This window comes from Centrocercus urophasianus, unplaced genomic scaffold (genome assembly GCF_019232065.1).
Source record: "Centrocercus urophasianus isolate 14NV4802_14NV808 unplaced genomic scaffold, USGS_Curo_1.0 seq_10, whole genome shotgun sequence".
NCBI classification, from domain to species: Eukaryota; Metazoa; Chordata; class Aves; order Galliformes; family Phasianidae; genus Centrocercus; species Centrocercus urophasianus.
Window position 1 is genome coordinate 87,486,487 of NW_024884142.1, and position 21,962 is coordinate 87,508,448.

General features: G+C 46.8%; 1 protein-coding gene across 4 annotated transcripts in view; it reads left to right on the forward strand.

Annotated features, from left to right (window-relative positions):
- The first annotated feature begins 13,040 nt into the window (after positions 1–13,040).
- ATL2 (atlastin GTPase 2) overlaps positions 13,041–21,962 on the forward strand; it is a 35,552-nt gene continuing 26,630 nt past the window's right edge. For 2 of the 4 annotated variants that reach the window (XM_042808737.1, XM_042808763.1), the window contains exon 1: positions 13,041–13,130. In XM_042808737.1, coding sequence (XP_042664671.1) covers positions 13,070–13,130 — 61 coding nt within the window. In that variant the 5' untranslated portion in view covers positions 13,041–13,069. Of the gene's footprint in view, positions 13,131–14,142; positions 14,233–14,990; positions 15,061–20,192; positions 20,299–21,962 lie in introns of those variants that run through there. The other 2 variants (XM_042808730.1, XM_042808746.1) reach the window with 2 other exon arrangements.

Consider the following 21,962-nt stretch of genomic DNA (forward strand, 5'->3'; position numbering starts at 1 on the left):
TCATTACCTCTCACATCTGTATCCCTGCTGACAATGTCATTGCAAAAACAACAACAAGAAACAAACAGTTCTCCCTTTTTATCTCTTGAAGCTTTGTAGCAAAGATCATTCATCTGCCTTTGTTTTCTACGCTTTCTGAAACTTCTTAGGAAACTGAGCAAGGATATTCAGAGATGTAGGGTCAGCAAAAAACTAATCTTATCCTTTTAAGCTGGCAGAGAATGAGCAGTAGCACTGGTCCCACGTCTGCCAGCACAACCTCCATTTCTTACTGCTGAAAACAGACTCTGCTTTTCAGGAACTGTCCCATGTGGACCTTTCCAGTGAGGACCCTGCTAAGAGTAAGCCTCTTTTAACACTGAGCAGAGTGGAGTTCAGGAACCCTGATAGCATCTGTTCATTTCTGGTATGTGTATGGGTCTGGCTTTATATTCTAAGCAGACAGTTGCTTCTTGCTTGTAGCATGCAGCCATTGCAGCAGCTTTGGCCTGAGACTTACCACCCGTAAGCTACTCACAGCTAACCGGTATTTGAGAGGGGCTAGTCTTTAAACTGCTTTAGAAGCATTTGCTTCTCAAGCAGAGCTGCTCTTAAGCCATTTTGCAAGCACTTGGGCTACTTCTTTCACTGTCCTCTTCAGGAGCTGTTGTTTCCCATCTCCCCAGTGACTGCCTGTACCCCCTGGCTCCTATTAAAGACCATGAAAATCAGTGTTTCCAGCAGTGTCAACCTCTTCCATTTAAGTTGTGTGTAAGATTTGTGCTGAGGATTTGTGCTGGAAAGCTTGCTTCTGAGTCAAGGCAAGTGCAGTAAAACCCTGACAACAATTTCCCAGAGCTCCTTGTGTCACCAGCAGCTCAGAAACTTGTCCACAGCTGTCTTTGCAGCACTGTGAGGAGTCTGTTTAGCCACTTGCAAAACATGCTGCCAATAACCCTGAGCCAGATTTGGGGCTGGGGCTATGCAACACCAAGACGAAGCTGATAAGCAGCATGTTTGCTTTGTGTCTTTTCCAAGTACAAGCAAGTTTCACTGCTGAGGTCTAAAGAAAGGGCAAGTGGGGAGGCTGATACTGCACTCACCTAGGAGATACTGCTCTTATCTGCCCTATTAGCAGGGAGTTGGCTAAGAGAAACACCAAACACACCTCTGGCTCTGGTTATGCCAGTAATCTGAGTGCACAATGCCCACAAATGTCAGTGCTGTTAGACTGGAAAGCAAGAGAGCTTTCAAAGCAATGCCAAGTTGGGTTTTGATCAGACAGGTGGCTGGAGCGTTGACTGCTATAAAGTTTAAGTTTTTCATTGTGTTGATTAGGTAGCCTAGGCTCTATAAGGTAGCTCTGTGCACCTGTCTCGAACATAGGAGGCCCGAGGTCTTTGGAACAGGATGTTCATGTTATTCCCCTGCCAGTTTTCTATGGCTCCCTAGTGAGGGTGAAGTGGAGCTGCTCGCCCCTTCAGTGTACTCACGTGGCTCACTGTGGCACGGCCAGGGTGCCTTCCCTTCTGCCAGCACTCTTCTTGGGTCAGTGAGGCCCAGGGCACTGTGGGGAATGCTGCTGGACTAGTTGCTCTGGTGTGTGCAGCAGGTGCAGCGGGAACCTCTTCCTGGCATGGGCTTAGAGGGGTGAGGACCTGCTGATTTCTGCTGGCAATCTGGTGAAAGTGGGTAGGTGAGGGCAGGGAGGGACAGAGAGCTGTTATCACAACTGCATTTTGCCTTCTCTGCAGACCTCCCATTACAGGGTTAAACCTTTCATCCCTCTCCTGGCTGCTTTCAGGGCCTTTAGTTCTGCCTGTAAATAAATGATACAGTACTTAATAAAGAACATGCAAAAACTGCATTCAATATTTTCACATTCCCTTTGTGCCAGGTACAGCCCAGCTGATGTAGTCTATCTGGCTGCAGTGTCCAGAAAGGCTGTCTCTGAATTACATTGCTCATGTTGCTTTTTTCTCAGTCTCTTTTGCACAAGGATTGCAAGTAAAACAGCTCTTTCAAGTCTGGATACCGTTGCTCCAATTTTGGCATGAGCTTCAAGCTCAGCAATTCTAGCAAACATGCTTTTGGAGCATGTGACCAGGAGGATTAGGAAAGAAAGCCATGGGCTTTATTTCTCTGGTACCATGTCTCGGGGTCTGCAGGGCAGACTTTGAGGTCTCAAATACTCCACAGGAGATGGTGGGGCAAGGCCTGCCTTGCTGGTGGAGAACAGCAGGTGGCAGCAAGGAATTTGGTCCCTTTGTTCCAAGTTCAGTTCAAGGGATGTGCACCCACTTCTCCCCAGCGCTTCACCTGCAGGCAGGGGTCTGCAGCCAGAGGGTCATTTCTAGACTGGGACAGTGACATTTGAAGTTATGTAGCCTTTATGCTGCTTTTGCTTTGTGCTCGTAGGCTGTTTGAGGTTATGGGATACTCTTCTGCAGCATCTGTTCTGTATCAGTGTATGAAGCTAGATGTGCACAAAGACTCCAGCTGCTTGAGTTTGGACTCTGTTATTAGGCAGGAGAGCCATTCTGGCTCGTGCAGGGCTGTTTGCTGAAACATCTGTAAAAGAAGGGAGAAACTGCAGCAAGAAGCATGCCAAGGGCAGCAAGCTCATATGTTGCTGTGCTATTCTTGGGAGTGGGCAGCGCAAACAACTTTAGCTGCAGAAACCAATCGTTGGCCTGAGAATCCTCTCTGGCTTATTCAGAAACTTCCAAGTTGGAAAACAAAATGTTTGAATCTCTCTTGCAGGCTTGTCAGCTCTGGGGTGTGAGCTAAGATGTCTCTGCAACCCCTCTCCTACAGAGCAGCGTTGCAAAAGAGCTCCACCAGATAACTCAGAAATTTGGATTTGATTCCACTTGTGTAAGCAGTTAAACTACGGGATGAGAAAGGATATTTCATCCCTTTTTCTGGAGGGTGCTGGTATGCTGCCAGTTGTGTGCAAATGCTCTTGATATTTCAGTGAAAATGGAAAAATGGCAGCTAGATTAGGAAGAACAAATGCAAGACAAACAGGTATTTTTCCACAGGGGGACAGAACGCAAATGAATCTAATAACCAGATGTGTAAGCACTGCCTGCAATGGTCTGGGACCTCAGAGGATTATTTGTTAAATGCATGGACTTCTGGTGAAGAGGTGTGGGGCTGTATTGTCGTAATGGACTGCAGAAGGAAGATGCTTTTGGGAGAGGAACATGAATGCTGCCTTGGAGGCTGCCTTGGGCCAGAGCAGGAGCCTAGCCAAGGCTGGTCTCAGCAGCTGTCTGCTGTCAAATTGTCTTGTTCCCTGGCTTCCTTCATGCTGCCTTTTTCTCCTGGCAAAAACCAGGACCAGCTGCAACATTGGAGCTAGGTAGTCTGTTTCCAAAAGGCAGATTTTTTGATATGACATAACACATGTTGGTTATTTTGAGAAGGTTTCTTCCTTTTTATTTTCTGACCTCATTAAAGGTAATACAGACTGGCTTCAGACAGAAATTCAGAATGGTGTTAGTCATGCAGCTGCTATGCAGTATGGTAAATAACTGAGCACCTTGACTGAGTTGTGCCATTGTACTTCCTGGATTCAGCCTGAGCTCTGCTCTGCTCTCCTTCTGGATTTGTGCTTGTTATTTTCCTTTTGTACAGAGCACGTGTTCCCTAAGGGGCAGCTTGAGTCCAGAGGTCTTGTCCAAGTGTTTAACCTTGGCCATGGATATTGTGTAATTCTTGTGAAAGCTTAGTTTGGCATTTCTAGCAGCTCTATACCTCTAGGTTCTGTGTTGCTTCTTGCACAAGCTGCCCTGGGGCTGCCTTGCTGGGGACAGAAGTGAACAGACAGAGCCAGGCAGCTGCCAGCATCTCCTTCCCCAGGAGCTTGTGGCAGGTACTGAACACGACATTTGTCAGAGAATGTTTGCATTTTGTGTTGAGGGATGTGGTACAGTGAGTACCATTGGTGATAGGTGGATGGTTGCACTGGATAATCTATAAGGTCTTTTCCAACCTTGGTGATTGTGTGGTTGTCCTGCGGGCAGGAATGGCCATGGGTCCCTCTCCATGCCAGGATGCCTCCAATAGCTGTGACATGATGAATCTCTTTGCCATGCAATGTTGGATTAAATCCTTAAGGTGTAAAATGCTGCTGGATCATTGTGATCATAAGGCAAAAGCAATGGTGGTCTCCTGCCCTTTGTGCAGTGTAGAAACTCCTGCTCATGGAGCAGCTTGCATATGTGCTACAAGGGAGTGACACACCTGGATATGCTCCTTGGGCAAAGCCTCCAGGTAAAGAGCTGATAGATAGTGAGCCACGTGGCAAGTGCTCTGTGCCCTCAGCCTCCTGTGCCCAGCATCGCTTGCAGTATTGCAGCTTGCTCTTGCTTTGAGGGGCAAATTGCAAAGCGTGGGACTTTAACCACATCAGTGGGCGTGCAGATCAGGCAGGGGCTGTGCCAGCCAGCAGGAGCACTGGAGGTCTGCAGAGCTCACCTGCAGCACACTCGGGATCCAAAGCTTTGTGGTGTGCATACAAACCCTTTAAAATCCAAGGACCAGCTCAAAGCTGATTTCTGTGGCCTGTAAATGAAGCGGAACAACTTTGCAAAACCAAAATACTCCTAGCAAGATACAGCTGCTTCCTCTAGCTGAGATTTGAATTGCCCAAGGGGAGGTCAGTTTGGCTTTGAAACTTCTTCAAAGTTTTCTGGCTTAAAGAATCATCATGTTTCTTTGAAAGCGCTGACACCTACCACCTACCTGTAAGGCATCTCCAAGTGCTGACACGCGCAGACCTCAGGCTTAGTAATGAGCATCGTGCCTTTCCATCGTGCCTTTCCACCATTAAACCTTGTTTAATGGTTAGACTTAATTGCATTGCGGCAGCTGCCTCCTTTGACCAACTGTGGAAAGAGTAATGGATTTTTCATATCAGATTTTGTCCTTTGAATTGTTTGTTTATTGTGACTGTTTTGCTGTAAACTGTAAGCTCCTGAAGTCAGCCCGCTGCTGCAAAATGCTCTGTGTGCTGCTGCATCCCTGAGCAGGTACACCTTTGGAAGTTTTGAACAGTGTTTGAAAAAATTTGGCAAGTATGTCTAACGGCAGGAGTTTTTTTTTCCAGCTCAGCCGGTGTATAATTGACACCTGATCTATCACAACCTCACAGAAGTACTGGTGTGGGAAGGAGCTTGTGCATGGTCTCCATCCTCCCAGCAGCTCTGTGCTTTTTCTGGTTAGATGCCCACAGACCCTGGAACCAACTGAGGAGGCATGCTGAGAGTTTAGACAACCTGAAGCCTAGTTCAGAAACAAATTCCTTGTTGCATCTGTTGGAATAAGGCTTCAGAAGTTCCTGGTTTTAATTGATTACAGAATGAGCTGGGTCTGAACCAGGTGGGTCCATCCTTGAGCCTTCAGTGGATTATTGAGATCCCTCCTCTCCTCTTCCTCCTTGTGCATCTGGGATGTTCCAGGCAGCTCCAGGTCCCCTCTAATTGCTGTTCTCTGAGGGATGGTGTCAGATGCCCAAGGTTGTTGCTCCCCCCAAGTCTGAAAGATTAGATGGAAGTTTTCTGGGTGGGAGATGTCCCAGGGCTGAGGTCAGTGACAGAAATGTAACATTGGTTATACAATCCGCTGTTAAATAATCGTTCAGGGCCACTGTGCCTGCCAGGTGGCTGCTGCTGGCAGTGGGGCTGCTTGGAAAACTGGCTGTGCTTTGCAGGACAAGAAGCAGGAAAAACAGTTACATGCTTTGGGGCATCCCACACTTGGGACCTCCCTAATTGTGCCTTGGGGTTTCCTGTTGCATAGTGCTTTTTGGTGAAGGACACACCAGCCTCTCACTGGCACAGCTTATTTGCAAACCGAGCGCCATGATGTTTTTGCAGCAGGGAACTGCTCTTTGCATCTCTTAAAGCTGCACTGAGGGAAAATCTGGGGCTGGGACCACCCAGCACAAACCCCTCTGGGTGAGGATGAGCCCTCCAGAGTTACCAGTGTTGTTTACCAGAGTGCAAGGCCCAGGCCAGTGTCACACTCTCAGGCACCAATTTTGTGCAACGCTGCCCATCTGGGACTGGGTCTCATTTAACAGCACTGCACTAATGATTTCAAACACGCTGCAGAACAAAGAAGCTGAGGAAAGCATATGGAAAAAAACCTGGGAAATGTGTAGGAAGGGCTTAGAATGATCTCTGTTGGTTGCAAACAAGCAGTCTTCAGGGTGCCGTGACAATTTGTTGTAAGAAATAGAGGCCAAGTCCAGTGGGAGAGGCTGTACCTGCGGTGTGGGGAGAGCTCCCAGAGCAAACCTGGAAAGTGGTCATGCTGTGCTCTGAGTCTAAGCCTTGCTGCCCTGAGTTGCCTTCCTTTAGCACACATTTACAGCTAGTTAGCCTATTTTTGCTGGATATTTTCTTCCTAATAAGGGTATTTGGCAGCTGGCTGTTCTCCCCTGAGGGTGATGGAGAGCACCTCAACAAAGTGATGTAGGGCCTGTCAAATTCCTGTTTTCAGTTTGAAGAGTGAGAAATAGAAACACTAGGGGGTGGCTGGATGCTGCAAATGTGGCTTGAGTTATCCCTTAGTTGTGTTCTGCCCTGCTAAATCCTGCATTAATAAGTGCAGAACTGGCATCAGTGTGGTTCTGTGAAGCTGCAGGAATGAGGTTCTTGGTTTCACCTGTTGCTGCTCTGCCTCCCTCTGCTCTGAGGTCCAAAGGCTGCAAGCAGCAGGGCTGTGCTAGGAACTGGCTTAGGAAATGGAAGCTGGTGCTGATACAGGAACAACAAAGCTGGGGATAATGCCAAGCACCTTTCACCTTCATGTCCTTCACAGAACTTCTCACAAAGCAGGTGGGAGTCATAAGCTGGGTCTCCTGCCATCCCTTCTGCTCCACACAAGAGGCAGTGGGGACCCCAAACTGGCAGATCACTGGCACATGCAGCTTACCTGTCTCTGATATCAGGCTGTCCTGCTTTTCCTTTACAGTGAATTGCTCAACACCCAAGTGCTGCTAAGCTGTGGCACAGCGTGCTCTTTGGTGCCTAGTTTCATGTGATCCAGGGAGGCATTCTGGCTTAATGCTGCTATTTTGTTGTTTAATCCTGCTTGATTTTCCTTAACACCTTTCCAAATGTTTTAAGCTATTCTTTGTGGTGTTCATCCACTATTTAATCTGAGATCAAATGATTGTATCTTAATCTCTGGATCTCAAATGAATTTGAGTTTGGGCAGCTAGCCCTCTAATGCAGCCAGGCTGCATTTACAGAGGATGGGGTGAATCAGGTAAGGAATGAAACGCCTCTTCTCTCTGTTTTTCTGACATGGAACAAATGCCAATGATGGCAGCTAAGCCTATTTTACTTCTGGAAAAATGGTCTTTCTGGAGACATGCTCTGCATAAGCAGTCCCCAGTAACAAAGATGTGCTGTGCTTCTGTGTGCTTCATTTTGGTGGTACTGGAGCAGGACTGGAGCTATCAGGTACCCCCCCCTGTGACTATGCCTTGCCCATGGTCTGACATGTCCTCTCACTCCTCTGTCACACAGAAAGATTTTGAGGCAGGAGGACCACTCCATTAAGCCAGTATAAAGCCAAAGACAACAGGACCCTCATCTCAGCCCCATCCCAGAATCATAGGGGTTGGAAAGGACCTCTGGAGATCATCAAGTCCAACTCCCTTGCTAAAGCAGGCTCCCTAGAGTAGGTTATGCAGAAGATTGTCCAGGCAGGATGTGCCTATGGCCGTGGTGCAGGCCCACAACTCAGGCACACTGAAAGATGCTTGGAGAAAAACTGAATGCATATACTCGTTTTCATTGAAAGTACGTAAATTAAATTTGCATGCTAATCCAGAGTGATTAAGCAACACATTCTGTTTTGTGTAAAAGGCTTGGCACAGGGCTTGACTGAATCTGGAAAGGCAGGCGGCAAAGCTGGTCTGATACTTCACGTCTAGTCTCAGCCCCAGGTTTTGATTTAATGCCAGAGATTGAATCCAAGCAGTTTCATTGGTGTATTAAGGATTATGCCCCAGCCTTGGGCCTGGCTCAAAGCAGAGCATGGCTATCTGTTTTTCCTGGAGGATGTTTCTGCTTCAGGCATCCTGTCATAAGCCCACAGTGCTGGTGGAAGATCCCTAGAGACCAAGGCACTGTTGGAACTGAGTCTTAAACCAGCTCCTGCTGGTGACTATTACATTTTTGAGGCTTGGGCTTTGCTGCCTGTGAGCTTGATGAGGAAGCCCACAACAACCCAAATCTTCTCTTACTGAGGAGAGTTGAGCACAGTAGGTTGTGGTTATATTGCACCGAGGTCTGTCCTGATGTGGCATCCGGGGGTGTGGGGATGGAAATGTGGGGGACAGGGCTGGTGAGAGTTTGCTTCCTTGGAAAGGATCATGAGAGCTGCAACTTGGCTTCTTTGGTGTCGTGGGAATTCACAGAAGAATCCCTCTTTGAGCTAATTCATCACTGTGCAGCCAGTCTGGACCTGCAGGCGAAGAAACCACGTGAAACCCTGGGAATGAACCACCCACTTTCTTAAGGGACCTGTAAATCTCGCCCAGCAGGGCCCGAGTCACGTAGCTGTGAAGGATGCAAATAAACTCTTCTGTAATGAGCACCTTTTGTACAGTGGGCCAGTCACATTCAGTCCTGCAAACAACCCAGAGCCAGGCCTGCGTCCACTGGGCTCGATGTAAAATACCTTCCCTGGATATAAAGCTGCACCGCTTTATTCAAATCCGTACCACAGTGATGCTTTTCCCTGTGGCAGAGGAGATACCTTGTGATACCAAAGACCAGTTAATCTACAAGGAAAAATAACCTCATCTAAAAGTTAAACCTGTGCTGATAGGAATGTTTCTTAGAAAAAAAGAGCACTGAACTAAGCAATTGGTCTTACTGTATTACACTAAATAATAAAATGTCTACTAAGCATTTTTTTTTTCAAATGAGACTCTGAATCAACACTGATGCTCATGTGATGATGGGGTACTTTCATCTCAAATTGGCTCTGGTATCCACATCTTTTTTGCTGCATCATGCAGGAAAAGCACCAGCAGCGTGTACTGAAGCACAGTACCATGCATTGCGTAGACACCATTGGGGTCTCTTCCTTCCCTGAGCCACGTGTCTTCTTGTTTGTATTAAGCAGAGCAGAAATAGATCTATGCTGTGGAGAGAGGCTCCAGTGGGTGGTGTGATGTTTGATGGGCATCATACTGACAGCTGGAGCAATTCCTCTTTTTCTAGGACAAGAGGTTTGGGAGCAAGAGTCTAGGGATGTGGTGAGCTTATTTGTGGTGGCTTTACTGTGCTAAGCAGCTATTAGGAAATGACAACAAAGGGGCCTTTAACCCCCGAGGTATATAGAGGGACCCACATCAAGTGAGAAAAAGCAGTTAAAAACTCGTGTGAAAAAGTTAGCATCATGCTGGCATTTAATGTGTGTGTACTCCCAGGCTGGTGTCATTTTTGAACACAGAGGCAGGTCACAAACCAAGGCAGACACATCCTTGGGGTGAGGCCAGGGGCAGTGCAATGATTGTAGGCAGAGAAGCTTCTCTTTGCTGCAGGTTCTTTAGCATTCTGTAAGCAGCCTGTAAGGGAGTCATTTTCTAGCCCTGGCTTTTGAACTGTCCTTATCTCATTATGCTTTTGCCTAACAGTGAGATGGAATTTGCACTGTGTTTGTAGAGACCCAAATGACAGAAGTTGGTTTGAGGAAATGCTTGTACATGAAAGCTTCAGCTGGTTAGAGATCTTCATTTCCACCAACAGAAGTAAATCACTTAGCTATTCACTCCTCTGAAAACTTCAACCATCCTGAAGTGAGGGCAGAAGACTCCTTCTCCATACGCACTTCTGGAATTGCCACCATCTCTCAGAGGGGACACCTAAACCAAAGCATTACTCTGGAGTCTGTCCATTGTCCTTCCTCTGGCAGTGCCACAGCCTCTTGATGTAAGCCCTTAATCTTGGGAAGATTGTGCAACAACCCCTTGAGGCTGAAAATGGATTATGTCCAGCTTCAAAGGTACTCAGGCTGCAAACCCAGTTTTGTCTTGGGAGAGACCAGCAAAGTGGCCCAATCCCTCCTGTGAAAGCACCTGCAGGCAATTTCTGCAGCTGGTGCCTAGCAACGTGCTCTGAGCTGCTCTAACAACAGCTAAAATTCAACGTTATTTCATCCTTCTTCCCCAGAGGAGCAGCTCTTGAGTCATCACCAGAGGGGATGGGATGCGTCTCCCACTCGGCTTGCTATAAATGAATGGTATGTGAGGGGCTGCTCTCTGCCTCTTAAGAGCATGCACTGCTGCCAGCTGAAATGCTGTCTCCACTGAGCATGCAGAAAAGCTGCAGGTTCAGGGGATTTGGTGAACTGTTCTTTTCTTCCCCTTCCTAGCTCACTTTCTGCTCCTTCTGCTTTTTCAGAGCTCTCTGCAGGGGAGCTGCTTGCCCAGGTAGGTTTGCTATCCCGTGTTTCCATGCTCAGCATGCACTGCTGAAAGCATCCAACCAAGTATGGATCTTTGTTAAGCACTATCTTGGTTTTGCCTGAGCAAACTCCAAGCTGCGTGCTTGCTACCCACCACAGCAAACACACAAATAGGTACAAGCTCAGGGCTGTGGTGGGCACTTTCTAAATTAGACACACAAAAAGTCTGAGATCACCTGCATGATGGTTGCAAACATCCCTCAGTTCAAGAGGTTGCCATGCGAAACAGTGAATATCAGTGAGAAAAAATGCATTGGAAACCAAGCTTGTCTGTGAGGCTGGAATCCTCAGTGAGGTGGTGAGGCAAATGCCGGACAGCTCAGGCAGAACCTAGCAGGATGTGTCTGTGGGAGCATGCTTTCTTACGGAGTCAGCTATAGCTTGGGTAGCCTTCACATGGAAAAAGAAGACAAGGTGTCTTGCAGGGTTTGTCCTAGCTCTGAGGGGAACATGCTTGACTCTCTGAGCAAGCCTGAGATCTGGGTGGATTTCCTAATGGGAGACTGTTTGGAAATCTAAGTGACGTGGCTCCTTCAGTGATTTCTGGTCAGATAGCAGCTGACTATCTGACCAGAGCAGAGCAGCCACTGCTCACCAGACATGTTTTGTTGCTGAGGGGGCTGCCAGAAGTCCACCTTTATCTCACAGCTGGCTTTCTTCAGCTCTCTCTATACCTCTCTGCAGCCTGGAGGGAAGGCTGAAACTCGTCTTACCATTCATTTGGTTCTAAAGCCCCAAGCAAATGAGGAAAGATATCACTAAGCTCAGTACCTCTGACAGAAACCTCTCCAACTCGACCCAGGACCCTCAGCCCTTCAGGATGCGAGACTGCCCCGTTCCCCAGTGCCAGCACAGTGTTTACAGTGACTCAGGTAGGTGCTAGGCTTGCTGATTTGTCATTGCACAGGTTACCTTAAACAAGCAGCATACAGGTTAGAGATGGTGACAGAGAATAATTGTATATGGAAAAGTGTAAAGAATCTGAATCTGATCTGGGCTTTCTCAGTATGAAACCAGTGTTTGGCTTAAGAAGTTTCAGTACTAACTCCTTGCTAGCCTGGTTAGAGGCAAGCAGCAAACAACTGGGAGAGTGGTGGAGGTGGGGACCTTTGCAGACAGGAGTCTGCAAGTCTGCATTCCTGAGGCAAAATCCTCAGCTTGGAAAATGTCTCCTTTCTTCGTGTGAACAGAGCAGAATTAAGGTTGAGCTTTCTGACCTCTGCGTTCTTAATATCTGTTCTCACATTACAGCAGCAGTAAATCCTGCTGCATGGAACAGAAATCTATCCATCTGTATATGCAGTATTTCAAACTCTTCTTTGCATGAACTCTTTCAGACTTGATCAGAAATAAGACTGTTTACTAGCAACAGAACTTGGAACCATCTTTATTGCTTTTAATTTTTTTTTCCCAGCTCCTTAGATTCATACTGAGCTGCTGAATCTTAACTATGTCATACTAACAGGGTTTCTGATTTTCCATGTGTTTTACTTCAGGGCTTTTCCATTTGCCTATCTATGTATGTCTGAAATACCCCCCAATCCCTCCTTTCTTGAAAGTCACAAATCCAGAGTGTGTTCTGGTTTCTTTCTGATGTCAAGGAAAGTTTGCTTTTTGACTTGGGCTGAGATAAAAAGGACAGGCAGTGACGCACTTACTTTCCATAGCAAGCTGCCACAAGTAAGTGGGGGATATTAAACTGCAGAAGGCCAATGGCAGTGTTTTCCTCTGCACTTCTATACAGAGCATTCTGCTTCCATTTGTGCTGGCTTAAATACAGCATAGTAGAATGCTTCTTGTCAGTTTCACAGCGACTCATACGAGCCACTGTTCTCCTTCTACAGCACTCAGCTGCTGTGGTTATGCCATCTCTTTCTGACACTGAGCTGCTGGAGGCAAGGCCTGTCAGCGGTGTGCCAGGTATCAGTGACACAAAGCCCCTTGTGCCCAACTGAAAGCAGGGTGTGCAGGTTCAGAAAGCGCTCACTGGGGCTATGACAGAACACGTTGGTTTTCAACCTCGTCTGACTTTTCCTTCCACCTGTTTAGGCATTGGTGTTTTTAGCTTGCTGCCACTCAAAGCCATGTCTCCAGAACCAGCTCAGCTAGGGTAGCTCAGGGCCCTGAGAAGGGTAAGGTCTACACAAGGAGCACTGCTGCACTCAGAGGGGTTTCAGCAACGCTGTTGCCCGGCTCACGTGCTGATTTACCATTGAAATGTATGACGTGACCTCTACAACAGGCAACCTCGCAGGCCTAAAGCCTTTCCGCAGCCAGTCCGAACAGCTTGCTGGGGCAGAGCCGGGCGCTGAACGGCACCAGGGAGCCCGAAGCGGCGGCACCCTCCTGCCCACCCCGCGCCGACACAGCCCCCTCACACCTCGGGGCCCGTCAAACGCAAACCGCGCATGCGCCCTTGTCCTCCCGCCACCGGCAGGGCTGCGGGTTGCGCATGCGCTGCCCCTCCCGCGGCGGGCAGCCGAAGGCGCTAGGACCCGCCTTGCCCGCGCCCCGCGCGCCGCCGCCGGGCGATAAAGGTCTCGCGGCGGAGCTCTGACGTCACGGCGAGTTAATTTTAAACCCGGACAAGATGGCGGAAAGGGACGCGGCGCGGCGCGCGGGGTCGACCCGCCAACGGCCCGAGCCGGCAGGTAGCGCAGCCCGCCGGGCGGCCGGCGGCGGCGGGGACCGGCAGCGGGAGCTCCACCGGGACCGCCGAGGCCGCGCGGGTCGGGGCTGCGGGAGCCGTCCGCGGGCGGCACGGGGGGAGGCCCCGGGTTCTCCCCCCTCCTCAAAATGGCGGGGGCGGCCGCCAACCCCTGCGGGGTGAGGGCGGTGGGGGCCGTAGCGCCGTTCCCTCCGCCCGGCCCGCCGCTCGCTCCCGGGAGCGGTGACCGCGCTCTGCCCGCGCGGCCCGGGCCCGCAGCTATGCGGGGCGGAGTGGGGCTGCGGGCTCGGGGCCGCCGACCCCGCTCGTCGCTGCGGCACGGCCGACGTGTGCGTGGCCGGGAATGCGGCGGCGGGGCCCGGCGGCGGGCTGCGGGTACCTCGGGCCGCCGGGGGGGCTCTGGCCGCCTGGCAGGGCGGGCGGCCGCTCGGCCTTGGGCCGCTCTCCGCGCGGAGCCCGTGCCCTGCACCGTGCTCGCTCCTAACGCGTCTTCTGGTAGTGGGACGTGTTTCTGCTTGGGGCTGAGCCTCAGATGGGCTGGAGTTTGCGCAGTGTGGGGTTTCTTTAATACATAGATACATTTTATATGGTTAGATCTGAAGGGTAGCTTGAACTTCAGAATGTAGGTCTGCATTACTGTGTGGATGGGGACTATCACTGGGACTGGCAGAGTTAGTACTGGCTTAAACACAGGTCTCAATTGCATCGGGTTTTAGTGCTGCAATTAGATGTTGAGCTATTTGAACAACTTCTAACAACTCTCACTTAATTTTGAAACAGAAGGGTGGAACTAAGCATGATTAAACAAAGCTAGCAGATGCCATGTGGCAGTATTGGTTCAAATTGCTTCTGCAAGCCAGCTAGGAGCTGGGAAGGCTGACAGTGCTGTAAGCTGGCAGGTGCAGATCTGCTGTTCTGACTTTCTTACAGGGGAGGGGTAGGAGAAAGCCACTGAGCTGTTTCATTGAAGATGCGGTGCTGCCAGATGCATTCAGAGATGGAAACTGAGGATGCAATGCTGCTTGGCTGTTTGGTGTTCTGTTTTCCATTCCTCCACTCCTAGTGCTGTTGAATTTTATTTGACGGTTCTGTCTGTATTTTCAGTAGTATGTGGCATAATAATCTTAAAAGTATTGGGTTATTGCTTAACTTGTTCAGGGTCAGAAGTGTAGCAGCGCACATGTAATAAATGGCCTTTAACGTAGCTGTGTCATCATTAGTGAGGGAAACTGTCACTGTTAAGTTGCATAGGTATTTTAGGAATGTAACGACATAGCTGACAGGGTCTGCATGTAAAGATATGGGTGATCCTTTCGTGCCTGCAGAATAGCCTTCTGTACAATGAAATAAAGCAGCATGGAAGATTAGTTACAAAGAAAGATAAGTAACAGGAGAGGCCTGTAACTCCTTATGTACCATTACTAAATGTTCCTTAACAGCTGTTATGTTCTAACTTGCAGTAGAGCCACTCATGACACTACAGTTCTTTCTCAAATAATAGCTAGAACTCTGATATATTTCAGCTGTGAATCTTCTGAAAGCTAGGTGTAAGGCTGAGGAAGGCTGCATTCCTTCCTTTTCATGTTGTTCACCTGCCTGTAGCTTAAGTACGCTTCTAGAATAGTTCAGGTATAGCTGTTCTGTACTGGAACTGTTGTGGAAGCATTCCTTTAAGCATGGCATACTCTCCTAGCTCAGAGAGGCCAGGCTGCCCTCGTTTATGCCAGGTGGTCTGGAGTGTCTGAGCCAAGTCCTGTGGGGGTGCTGATACTTCTTGGGTATGCCAGCTGTGGTCCCCATGTATCAGTTAAATATCTGTGATTAACGTCTGCTTATTGACTAGGCTACTGAGGTACTGCTGAATGGAGCAAGGCACGATGATACAGGAGTGACTGTTTCCTCCCCTTATCCTGGTAAGAATAGGTGTGCAACCTCAAGCTGGCTAGGCTGCATAAGTGCAGGTGTGTGTGGGAGGGAAGGAGGGATGGGGATTTTTCTCTGATGTAATAGCAGGGTGCTTATCTCCTGATGGCTGTGTTGTAACCCCTCTAACTTTGAGTTTTGTCCAGCTGTGAAAATGGATGTAACAAATGCAGGTGAATTGTTTTCTGTGTTCTTGCTTTGGTAGTGAGGCGTATTGATGTGCTAGTCTCCAACACAAGTTGGGTCACTGTACTTGAGCACTGTGATAACTTGTTCCAACTTTGTGCTCATTGTTAGCAAACTGTTACACATTTTTAGCACAGTCCATAAAGGAAGTTTTAACTGTTCCAAGGATATTCATAAGGAAAACTGCCAGGTTTCACATCAAACTTAGCTGGAAGTCAGGTTAAAGTTGGGGGTGCTGGTATGGCAATTCTTGAGCGGAAAGTTTTGAGCTTTAATAGCAGGTGGAATTGCATCCTTGTTTTTGTTGTTGCTGTATGCTGTGTTTATAATGACATCTTCAACTTGCCAGTTTGAGTACATTTTGCCGAAGTTTTGCTAAATTCTGTCTTAACGTCTCAAAGTTGTTATACTATTTGGTAGGGTTTTGTCTTACCTCTCAACTATGTAAGGTGAACAAGGAAACATTCTATGAGCATCTGCTTGGACTTGCAGTATGTGTCATTTGTAAGCAGTCGGAAAGTTTCAGAAGTAATTACATGCATAGTTTCTTAAGACTTCTTAGTGGGAAATGGTTGGGTCTATTTCTCAAAACACTTCCAGCAACCCAAACTTTGAACTTGAGCTGTCTGGGAGGAAAGATGAAAGTGGCTTTCCCTGTTTACAGAAGGCTGTTTGTGACATTAAGAATATTATTGTGTTCTAGAGCAGATTTTGAGGTCAGAGAGCTGTAAAGCTGATTTACACATGAATTAATTTGTGGTGTTGGGATTTGTCTACAAAAGAAATAGAGATCTATTTTGTGAGTGAGTTTAAGATACATGTGAACATCACTAAGATTGATGTCTGGAGCTAAACAGAACAGCAAAGTGATGATTGATATGAAGTGACTTATGTCTGTTAGAATAAGGATTGTAAGCACGTCATTTCTAGTAACAAATTAACATGTATTAGGTACTAATTTTATGAGAGCATTGATGGCTGACTTGTCATTTCTGTTTATTTCTGAAAGGAATTAATACATTTTGTCTAGTGCTCATTTTCAGCAGAGGAAGACCTTATGTGCTTGCTAAATGTATGTTATGGAAGACATCCAGTATAGAAATCTGAGGAATTTGGAGGACATTTGAACTCTGGAAGTCTTTTTTTCTCTTCAACCAGGAAGCTTGAAATGAAATCTGTGGGACAGATTTCCCACTCTTAAGCCTTGGTTGACTATGTTTATCTTCTAAAACTTGAAGATAATGTTCATTACCTTCTATAGCTGCACAAACAAGTTACTGTGAGATGATCAAGGGCATAAAGTAATGCTAGGCAAGTACCTACCTGCTGCTGTCTAACTGGAGTTGTCACTGCTGCCAAGAAAGGAGCTTGCCCTCCTGTCTCCTTTTGGGAGGGAGCATACACATGCTGTACAGTGCTATTGATGGCATATTCACCCAGTGAGTTACCTCCATAGCAGGTTGCTCATCTACTTATGTATTCTAAAGTTATCCAGTTGGCTTGCATGGAGTTGGTCACTGTAAGCCCCTGCTCTTACACAGATATTACTCCTTGAGCTAACAAAACCAGTTGGTTTCTAGTTCTGGTGTGAGAATAGTGGTAGGTCTTAGTGCTCATTATGACCTCTGGTGCTGAAATAAGCATTTTCTGTCTTTGACCACTATTGCATTAACTGAACAGGAAGTAGATCTTAAGGCAAAACGTTTGGCACCTAAGATGGCTTTATTGAGTCATGCAGCATCCAAAGCCTGCTAAAAGTGACCCGAATGAATGCGGTAAGCCACGTAAGGGAGGTCTGGGTGCCTCTTGGTGAATGCTTGCACGGAGCTAATAGGCAGTCGAATATGTGGAAATGGATTATGTACAACTAAGTTTTGGAGGTATTTTGTCCTGCTCTTCTCTGTTGTGCAGTAATAGATGAGGGAACTGCTAGAGCTTTAAAACCACACTGTGTTGCTCTTGGAAGATTGAAATAGGAGCTAAACCAGAAAGACATTAAAGTTGAGGACTCGAATTAATAAAATGTACAGGTTACAGGCGTGGAGTTTAGAATATAATTTAGAATGTAATTTTGAGTGAATTGAAAGCAGAATGTGGTTTGATCATATGCAGTTGTTGCTTAAGTGAGGTGAGGCTTGGATTCCTGTCGGTAGTTACTGTCAAATTGTAATATAGTCATGTTAAACTTGTAAGTTTTTTTGGGTTTCAGTACAGTATTTGAAGTGGCTTTTGAGCAAAGTGTTGTATAACCGTTCCAGTTCAACAAGGCTTTTTGTTTTATTTGGCTTCTATACAGTTTTCAACCTGTTGCAGAATGTATCAACTGCTTGTGCTGACATTTTAGGATTAATTCCTGTGCGCTGTGTGTACTTGGAAAAACTGTTCTTGCCTCTTATCTTCTCAAACAGGGTGGTGCTGGTGAGTGGAGGAATAAGCATGGTTATTTTAACCATCTCTGTAAGCCCAGTCCTGTGATGCTACAGCCTGTAAGCTTGAGTGCTGTGTCTTATTCCTTTCCCTGTAACCCTGTCTGTGTTCTCAGTTCCTGAGGTAGATGTAAGAAACACTCCTCTGGCTTTTGCTGTCTCTCACTTTGTCTATGTAGTGAGATCTACTTGTGGAACCTTAGCTAACTGAGGGAAGTGAAAGATAATGTTTGTAAATCCTCTGCCTAATGCAGAAATCATTATAGTACTGATTTCAGGGTGTGAACAATCACTCAAAGTACATGAAATCGCTTGGAAAGTTGTCTTGTTTTTAAGAGAAATGTTTTCTTAAACTTTCTAGTTTGGAACAAATCCGAAGGAATTGTTTTTAGTAACGCCAACTCTAAACCTGCCCTGGAAGTTGCCCTTGAGGCACTTATCACTTATCTTTCAGGCAGTGAAGTCTTAAGGTTGCCACAGGGATGAGGGAGGGAATGTAGTGCAAAATACATAAAAGGAAATGTTCCTAAACGCTGGTGCGTCAGACTGATTAGTACAGTAGCTGTTTGGGAAAAGGGCATTCAGTAATGCTTTTAGGGGCTGGGGCACCAAGCTGGGCTATCTTCTAGAACTGGTAGTGCTACAGAAATAAGCGGCTCTTAGCAGATGTCCCTAAACACCTTCAAGTCCTACCAGAAATCCTACTTGTTTGAGAAGAGCCTTGAAACTCAGCCTCTTGCATTTAAAGAGGTTGGAAGTTGGCTCATGTGATACCCTGAGACTCTAAGAATAACATTCAGTCTAAGTACTTTGAGTTGCAGACATATCACTGTTTCATTAATCAAATATCAAACTGAGCTGTTTGGTGATGTAAACTGTTGCTGATTTCTCATTCCTGTAGTGTACTAGAACTGACCACATGAAGCCCTTGTGAGCTCTAAAAAAGCAGCACACTGCTATCTATCTCTGTTTGGGTTCTTTTTGTGAACTTGGACTTGTCCTCTTATCCTCTACATGCTCTAAAGATGGATTTCCTGAACCACAGAACAGGATCACGGAATATGCTCTGCAAAAGCAAAACTGTTGGCTGCTGAGGTGTTAAACATTCAGTCTGCAGACAGTCACTTATTTCCCTCTTCCTTTACCCAAGGGAAAGATGGCTATAAAAGTGTACTTCGACATACAGCGTGCTGCAGAAAAGTAGTTGGTTTGCCTGGATATACTCACACTGAGAACTGGAAGTAAAGAGAAGTAGTAACTTGCTCCCATTACATGTTGTTTGGATCAGGAGAATGGTGTGGCTTGCTTTTCATCTGGGATTATCATCTTTCTCTCCCTAGCACTATACTCTGCTGAGCTTGGCTTTCACAACCCTTGGCATGCAGGTAACAATGGCGTTTACTGTTTCAGAAGAGTACTGTTAACAACGACGTTCTTGTTTGGGCTCTCAGTTATCACAGAGGCTGCTGTGGTAACAAGTGTTGGACAAGATGGTACAAAACTTTAGGTAAATAGGTAAGTCTGGAGTCCTTTGAACTAATGCAGAGATGCTTGTAGCGTGGCACTGAGATACTGAAGAGAGAAAGTTTTACAGCATCCTTATGACGATTCAACAGCTGCAGTTTCAAAAATCACATAGTGGAGACTGCTGTTAGCAGGCTGAGGGCATTCAGTAGGTACGTTCGAGGGCAGCTTCCTCCAGTGCAGGAGGACTGGGAGACCTCAAGGTCTTCCCACCAGTTGCACGACCTGACCTACCTTATTGACAAAACTGAAGCTGGTGTTTAACTGCATATACAGAGGAGGGGAGCCCTGTTAAATGACCATTAAAAAGTGTATTGGCTATCTAAATCTGAACTCTTTCAGCTTGAGACAAATCTTTGGCAGCGCAGTGTCTGATCCAGTTACAGCCCAGTTGTCTACCCTTCTTTGCAGCATTATCAGGTATCGTTGACTTGCTACTCACTTCAGCTTTTTGGTGGTGGGAGAAGTCTTCCAGCTTGCCTAGGCTGTAATCACAAAGCCAAACCTGCCTTTTAGCGCCAGTGCTGAGTCAAGCAGCTTGTGCCTCCCCCTCACTTGTGCTGGTACAGCTGTTTCAGAAGCTGTAGGGTGCACAGCACATCACCTTGTGTATCTTCAAGATAAGCTTTTGTGGGGATCAAGGACAGTGGTGCCAACTGGTATGGCAGCTGTCCTGTACAGTTCAGCAATACTGATGAACTAGGCTCTGGGGTCGGATGACGAAGTTGCATAGCTATGCTGTTTTTCTTCACCTTAGCTACTTGTTGAACTCTTACAGCTTGTAATCCAATATGAATTGCTTTCTACTTTTTCTGCTGTAGTATAATTTATCTGGTTTGCCTCTTAGCAGAGTTGGATATGTGGCAAAGCTAGCAGGAAAGGCTGTGTATTGGTACTGGAAATGAGAAGGAGTGGGAGAGCCCACGTGTGAATGGGAGGTTAAAGCTCAGTTGTGGAGAGGCGGCAGGGAGGGAGGAGGCAGGTACTGGCACTGTCTCGTTGGCAAGAGAAGTGTACTTTGAGTTGTTGTCTTAGCAGAGGACTTCTGTGCAGCAGCGACGATGCCTGGCGGAGACTCGGCAGTGGTGGAGAGTGAGTGTGGGGTTCTGGAGAGCTTGGGCTCCGTGAGGTGCTGTATCATCTATTGTGGCTCAGCTGCAGAACTCTGATATGGCAGCCCAGGGCTCTTTCTGTGCATGGTTAGCAGTGGGGACTGTGAGAACTGTTTGTGTTATAGCCTTGTGAAAACAGTCTCTTCCTTCAGTGTTCATTTTGCTTTTGTTTCAGTTCTCCCTAAAATGTGATTTGCGTGGTATGCTTTAGTTTCTCCTGTTTTGATTCTGCTTCTCGTTCTGGGCACTAACTTTGCATGCATTTTCCCTGGTCATGCTTCGGTTTCACCCGGTGCATGTGTGTGTTAGTGATACCACCAGCTTAAGAACCATTTTCCGTGACATGGAGAGGGATTGAAATACCCCCTCAAGATGTCTGAAAGTAGTTACTATACACACTTTGCAAGGTACATGATCTAGAGAAGGCAGTTTCTTAATGTAAATCCAGTTACTCCCTGTACAGCTCTTAGCTCTTTGAAATTTAATGTAGAAGTATGTAATAAAACTAAATTATGGTATTCCATGCTGGAAAAGCTGGATGGGAGGCTTTCTGAGTTACGTGTTTTGAAGGGAAGGCAGGAAGCTGGGTGTAAGCTGGAGGCTGGACTAAAGGATCGTTTTTACTTATAAGGTTCAGATCAAAAGCATAGTCTGAGCAAAAAAGAAAAATTAAAGCCTCTTTGAATCGCTCTTTTTCTTAAACCTGTTGGTATTCCTACTGACATCTTGTTTATCCTGGAAATGAATATGAAAACTGGCCTTCTGACAGAGCTGCTTGTACAGCCCAATTAAGCACTTCCTTGAGCTCTTCTGTGACCACAATGCAGATGGGGCTGGTGGCTTCACCTATTCTGGCTGGTAATCTAGTGATCAAACATGGCATAATTGCAGCTGGCATCTCTCACCTTACTCTTATCTCCCTATCCCCACTCAAAACTGTGGTTTGGGGTAGCTAATGATTCTCTGACTTAGTAGCTGCTGATATGTGAGGACTACATGTAATGTATGTAACATGCAATTACAGCCTAAAATGATTAGAAGATGCTGCTTGAATCTTCCAGGATGAGCAGCAACGTGAAATAGTGTCATACTCTGATCTTCAACTCTGATTTGTGTCTGTAATGGCCTGCAAGGATCCAGTTAGCCTGCAGTGTTTGTACACCTTTCACTTGGCAGTGTTAGAATCTATGGTGGACACTGGCATTGCCACATCTGCTATAAGCTCGTTCCCATCCTCAGCAACTTGGATGTGGTGAGAAAGGAAAGAAAAGGTTAATAATTTTGTCTACCTTAGTCTTGGTGTTCTAAAGCAACGTCCTTTGAGGGGGCTGGAAAAATGCTGATAAACCTTTTAGTAGGTAGAGATCCTGTTGTACTCTCCAGTGATATGCTAATAATAGCTGTGGTTTTTAGGCAGAGAGGAAGAGGGCTGAGGAGCATGCTTTGTCGCTATCACTACCTTCCAAGTTTTTCCTTGTAGCTATGGAGAAACATCTCAGTTCATGATGTGCTTTCAGGAGAGCAGTTCTTTCATATACAGGTTTTTTTGCTGCTTATTTTCTGAGATTGGGTTAGGGGTTGTGCTGCTTCTGTCTTAGCCTCTGCTTCTTGGTGTTAATGAATATAGCTGAATTGGAAGGTTGA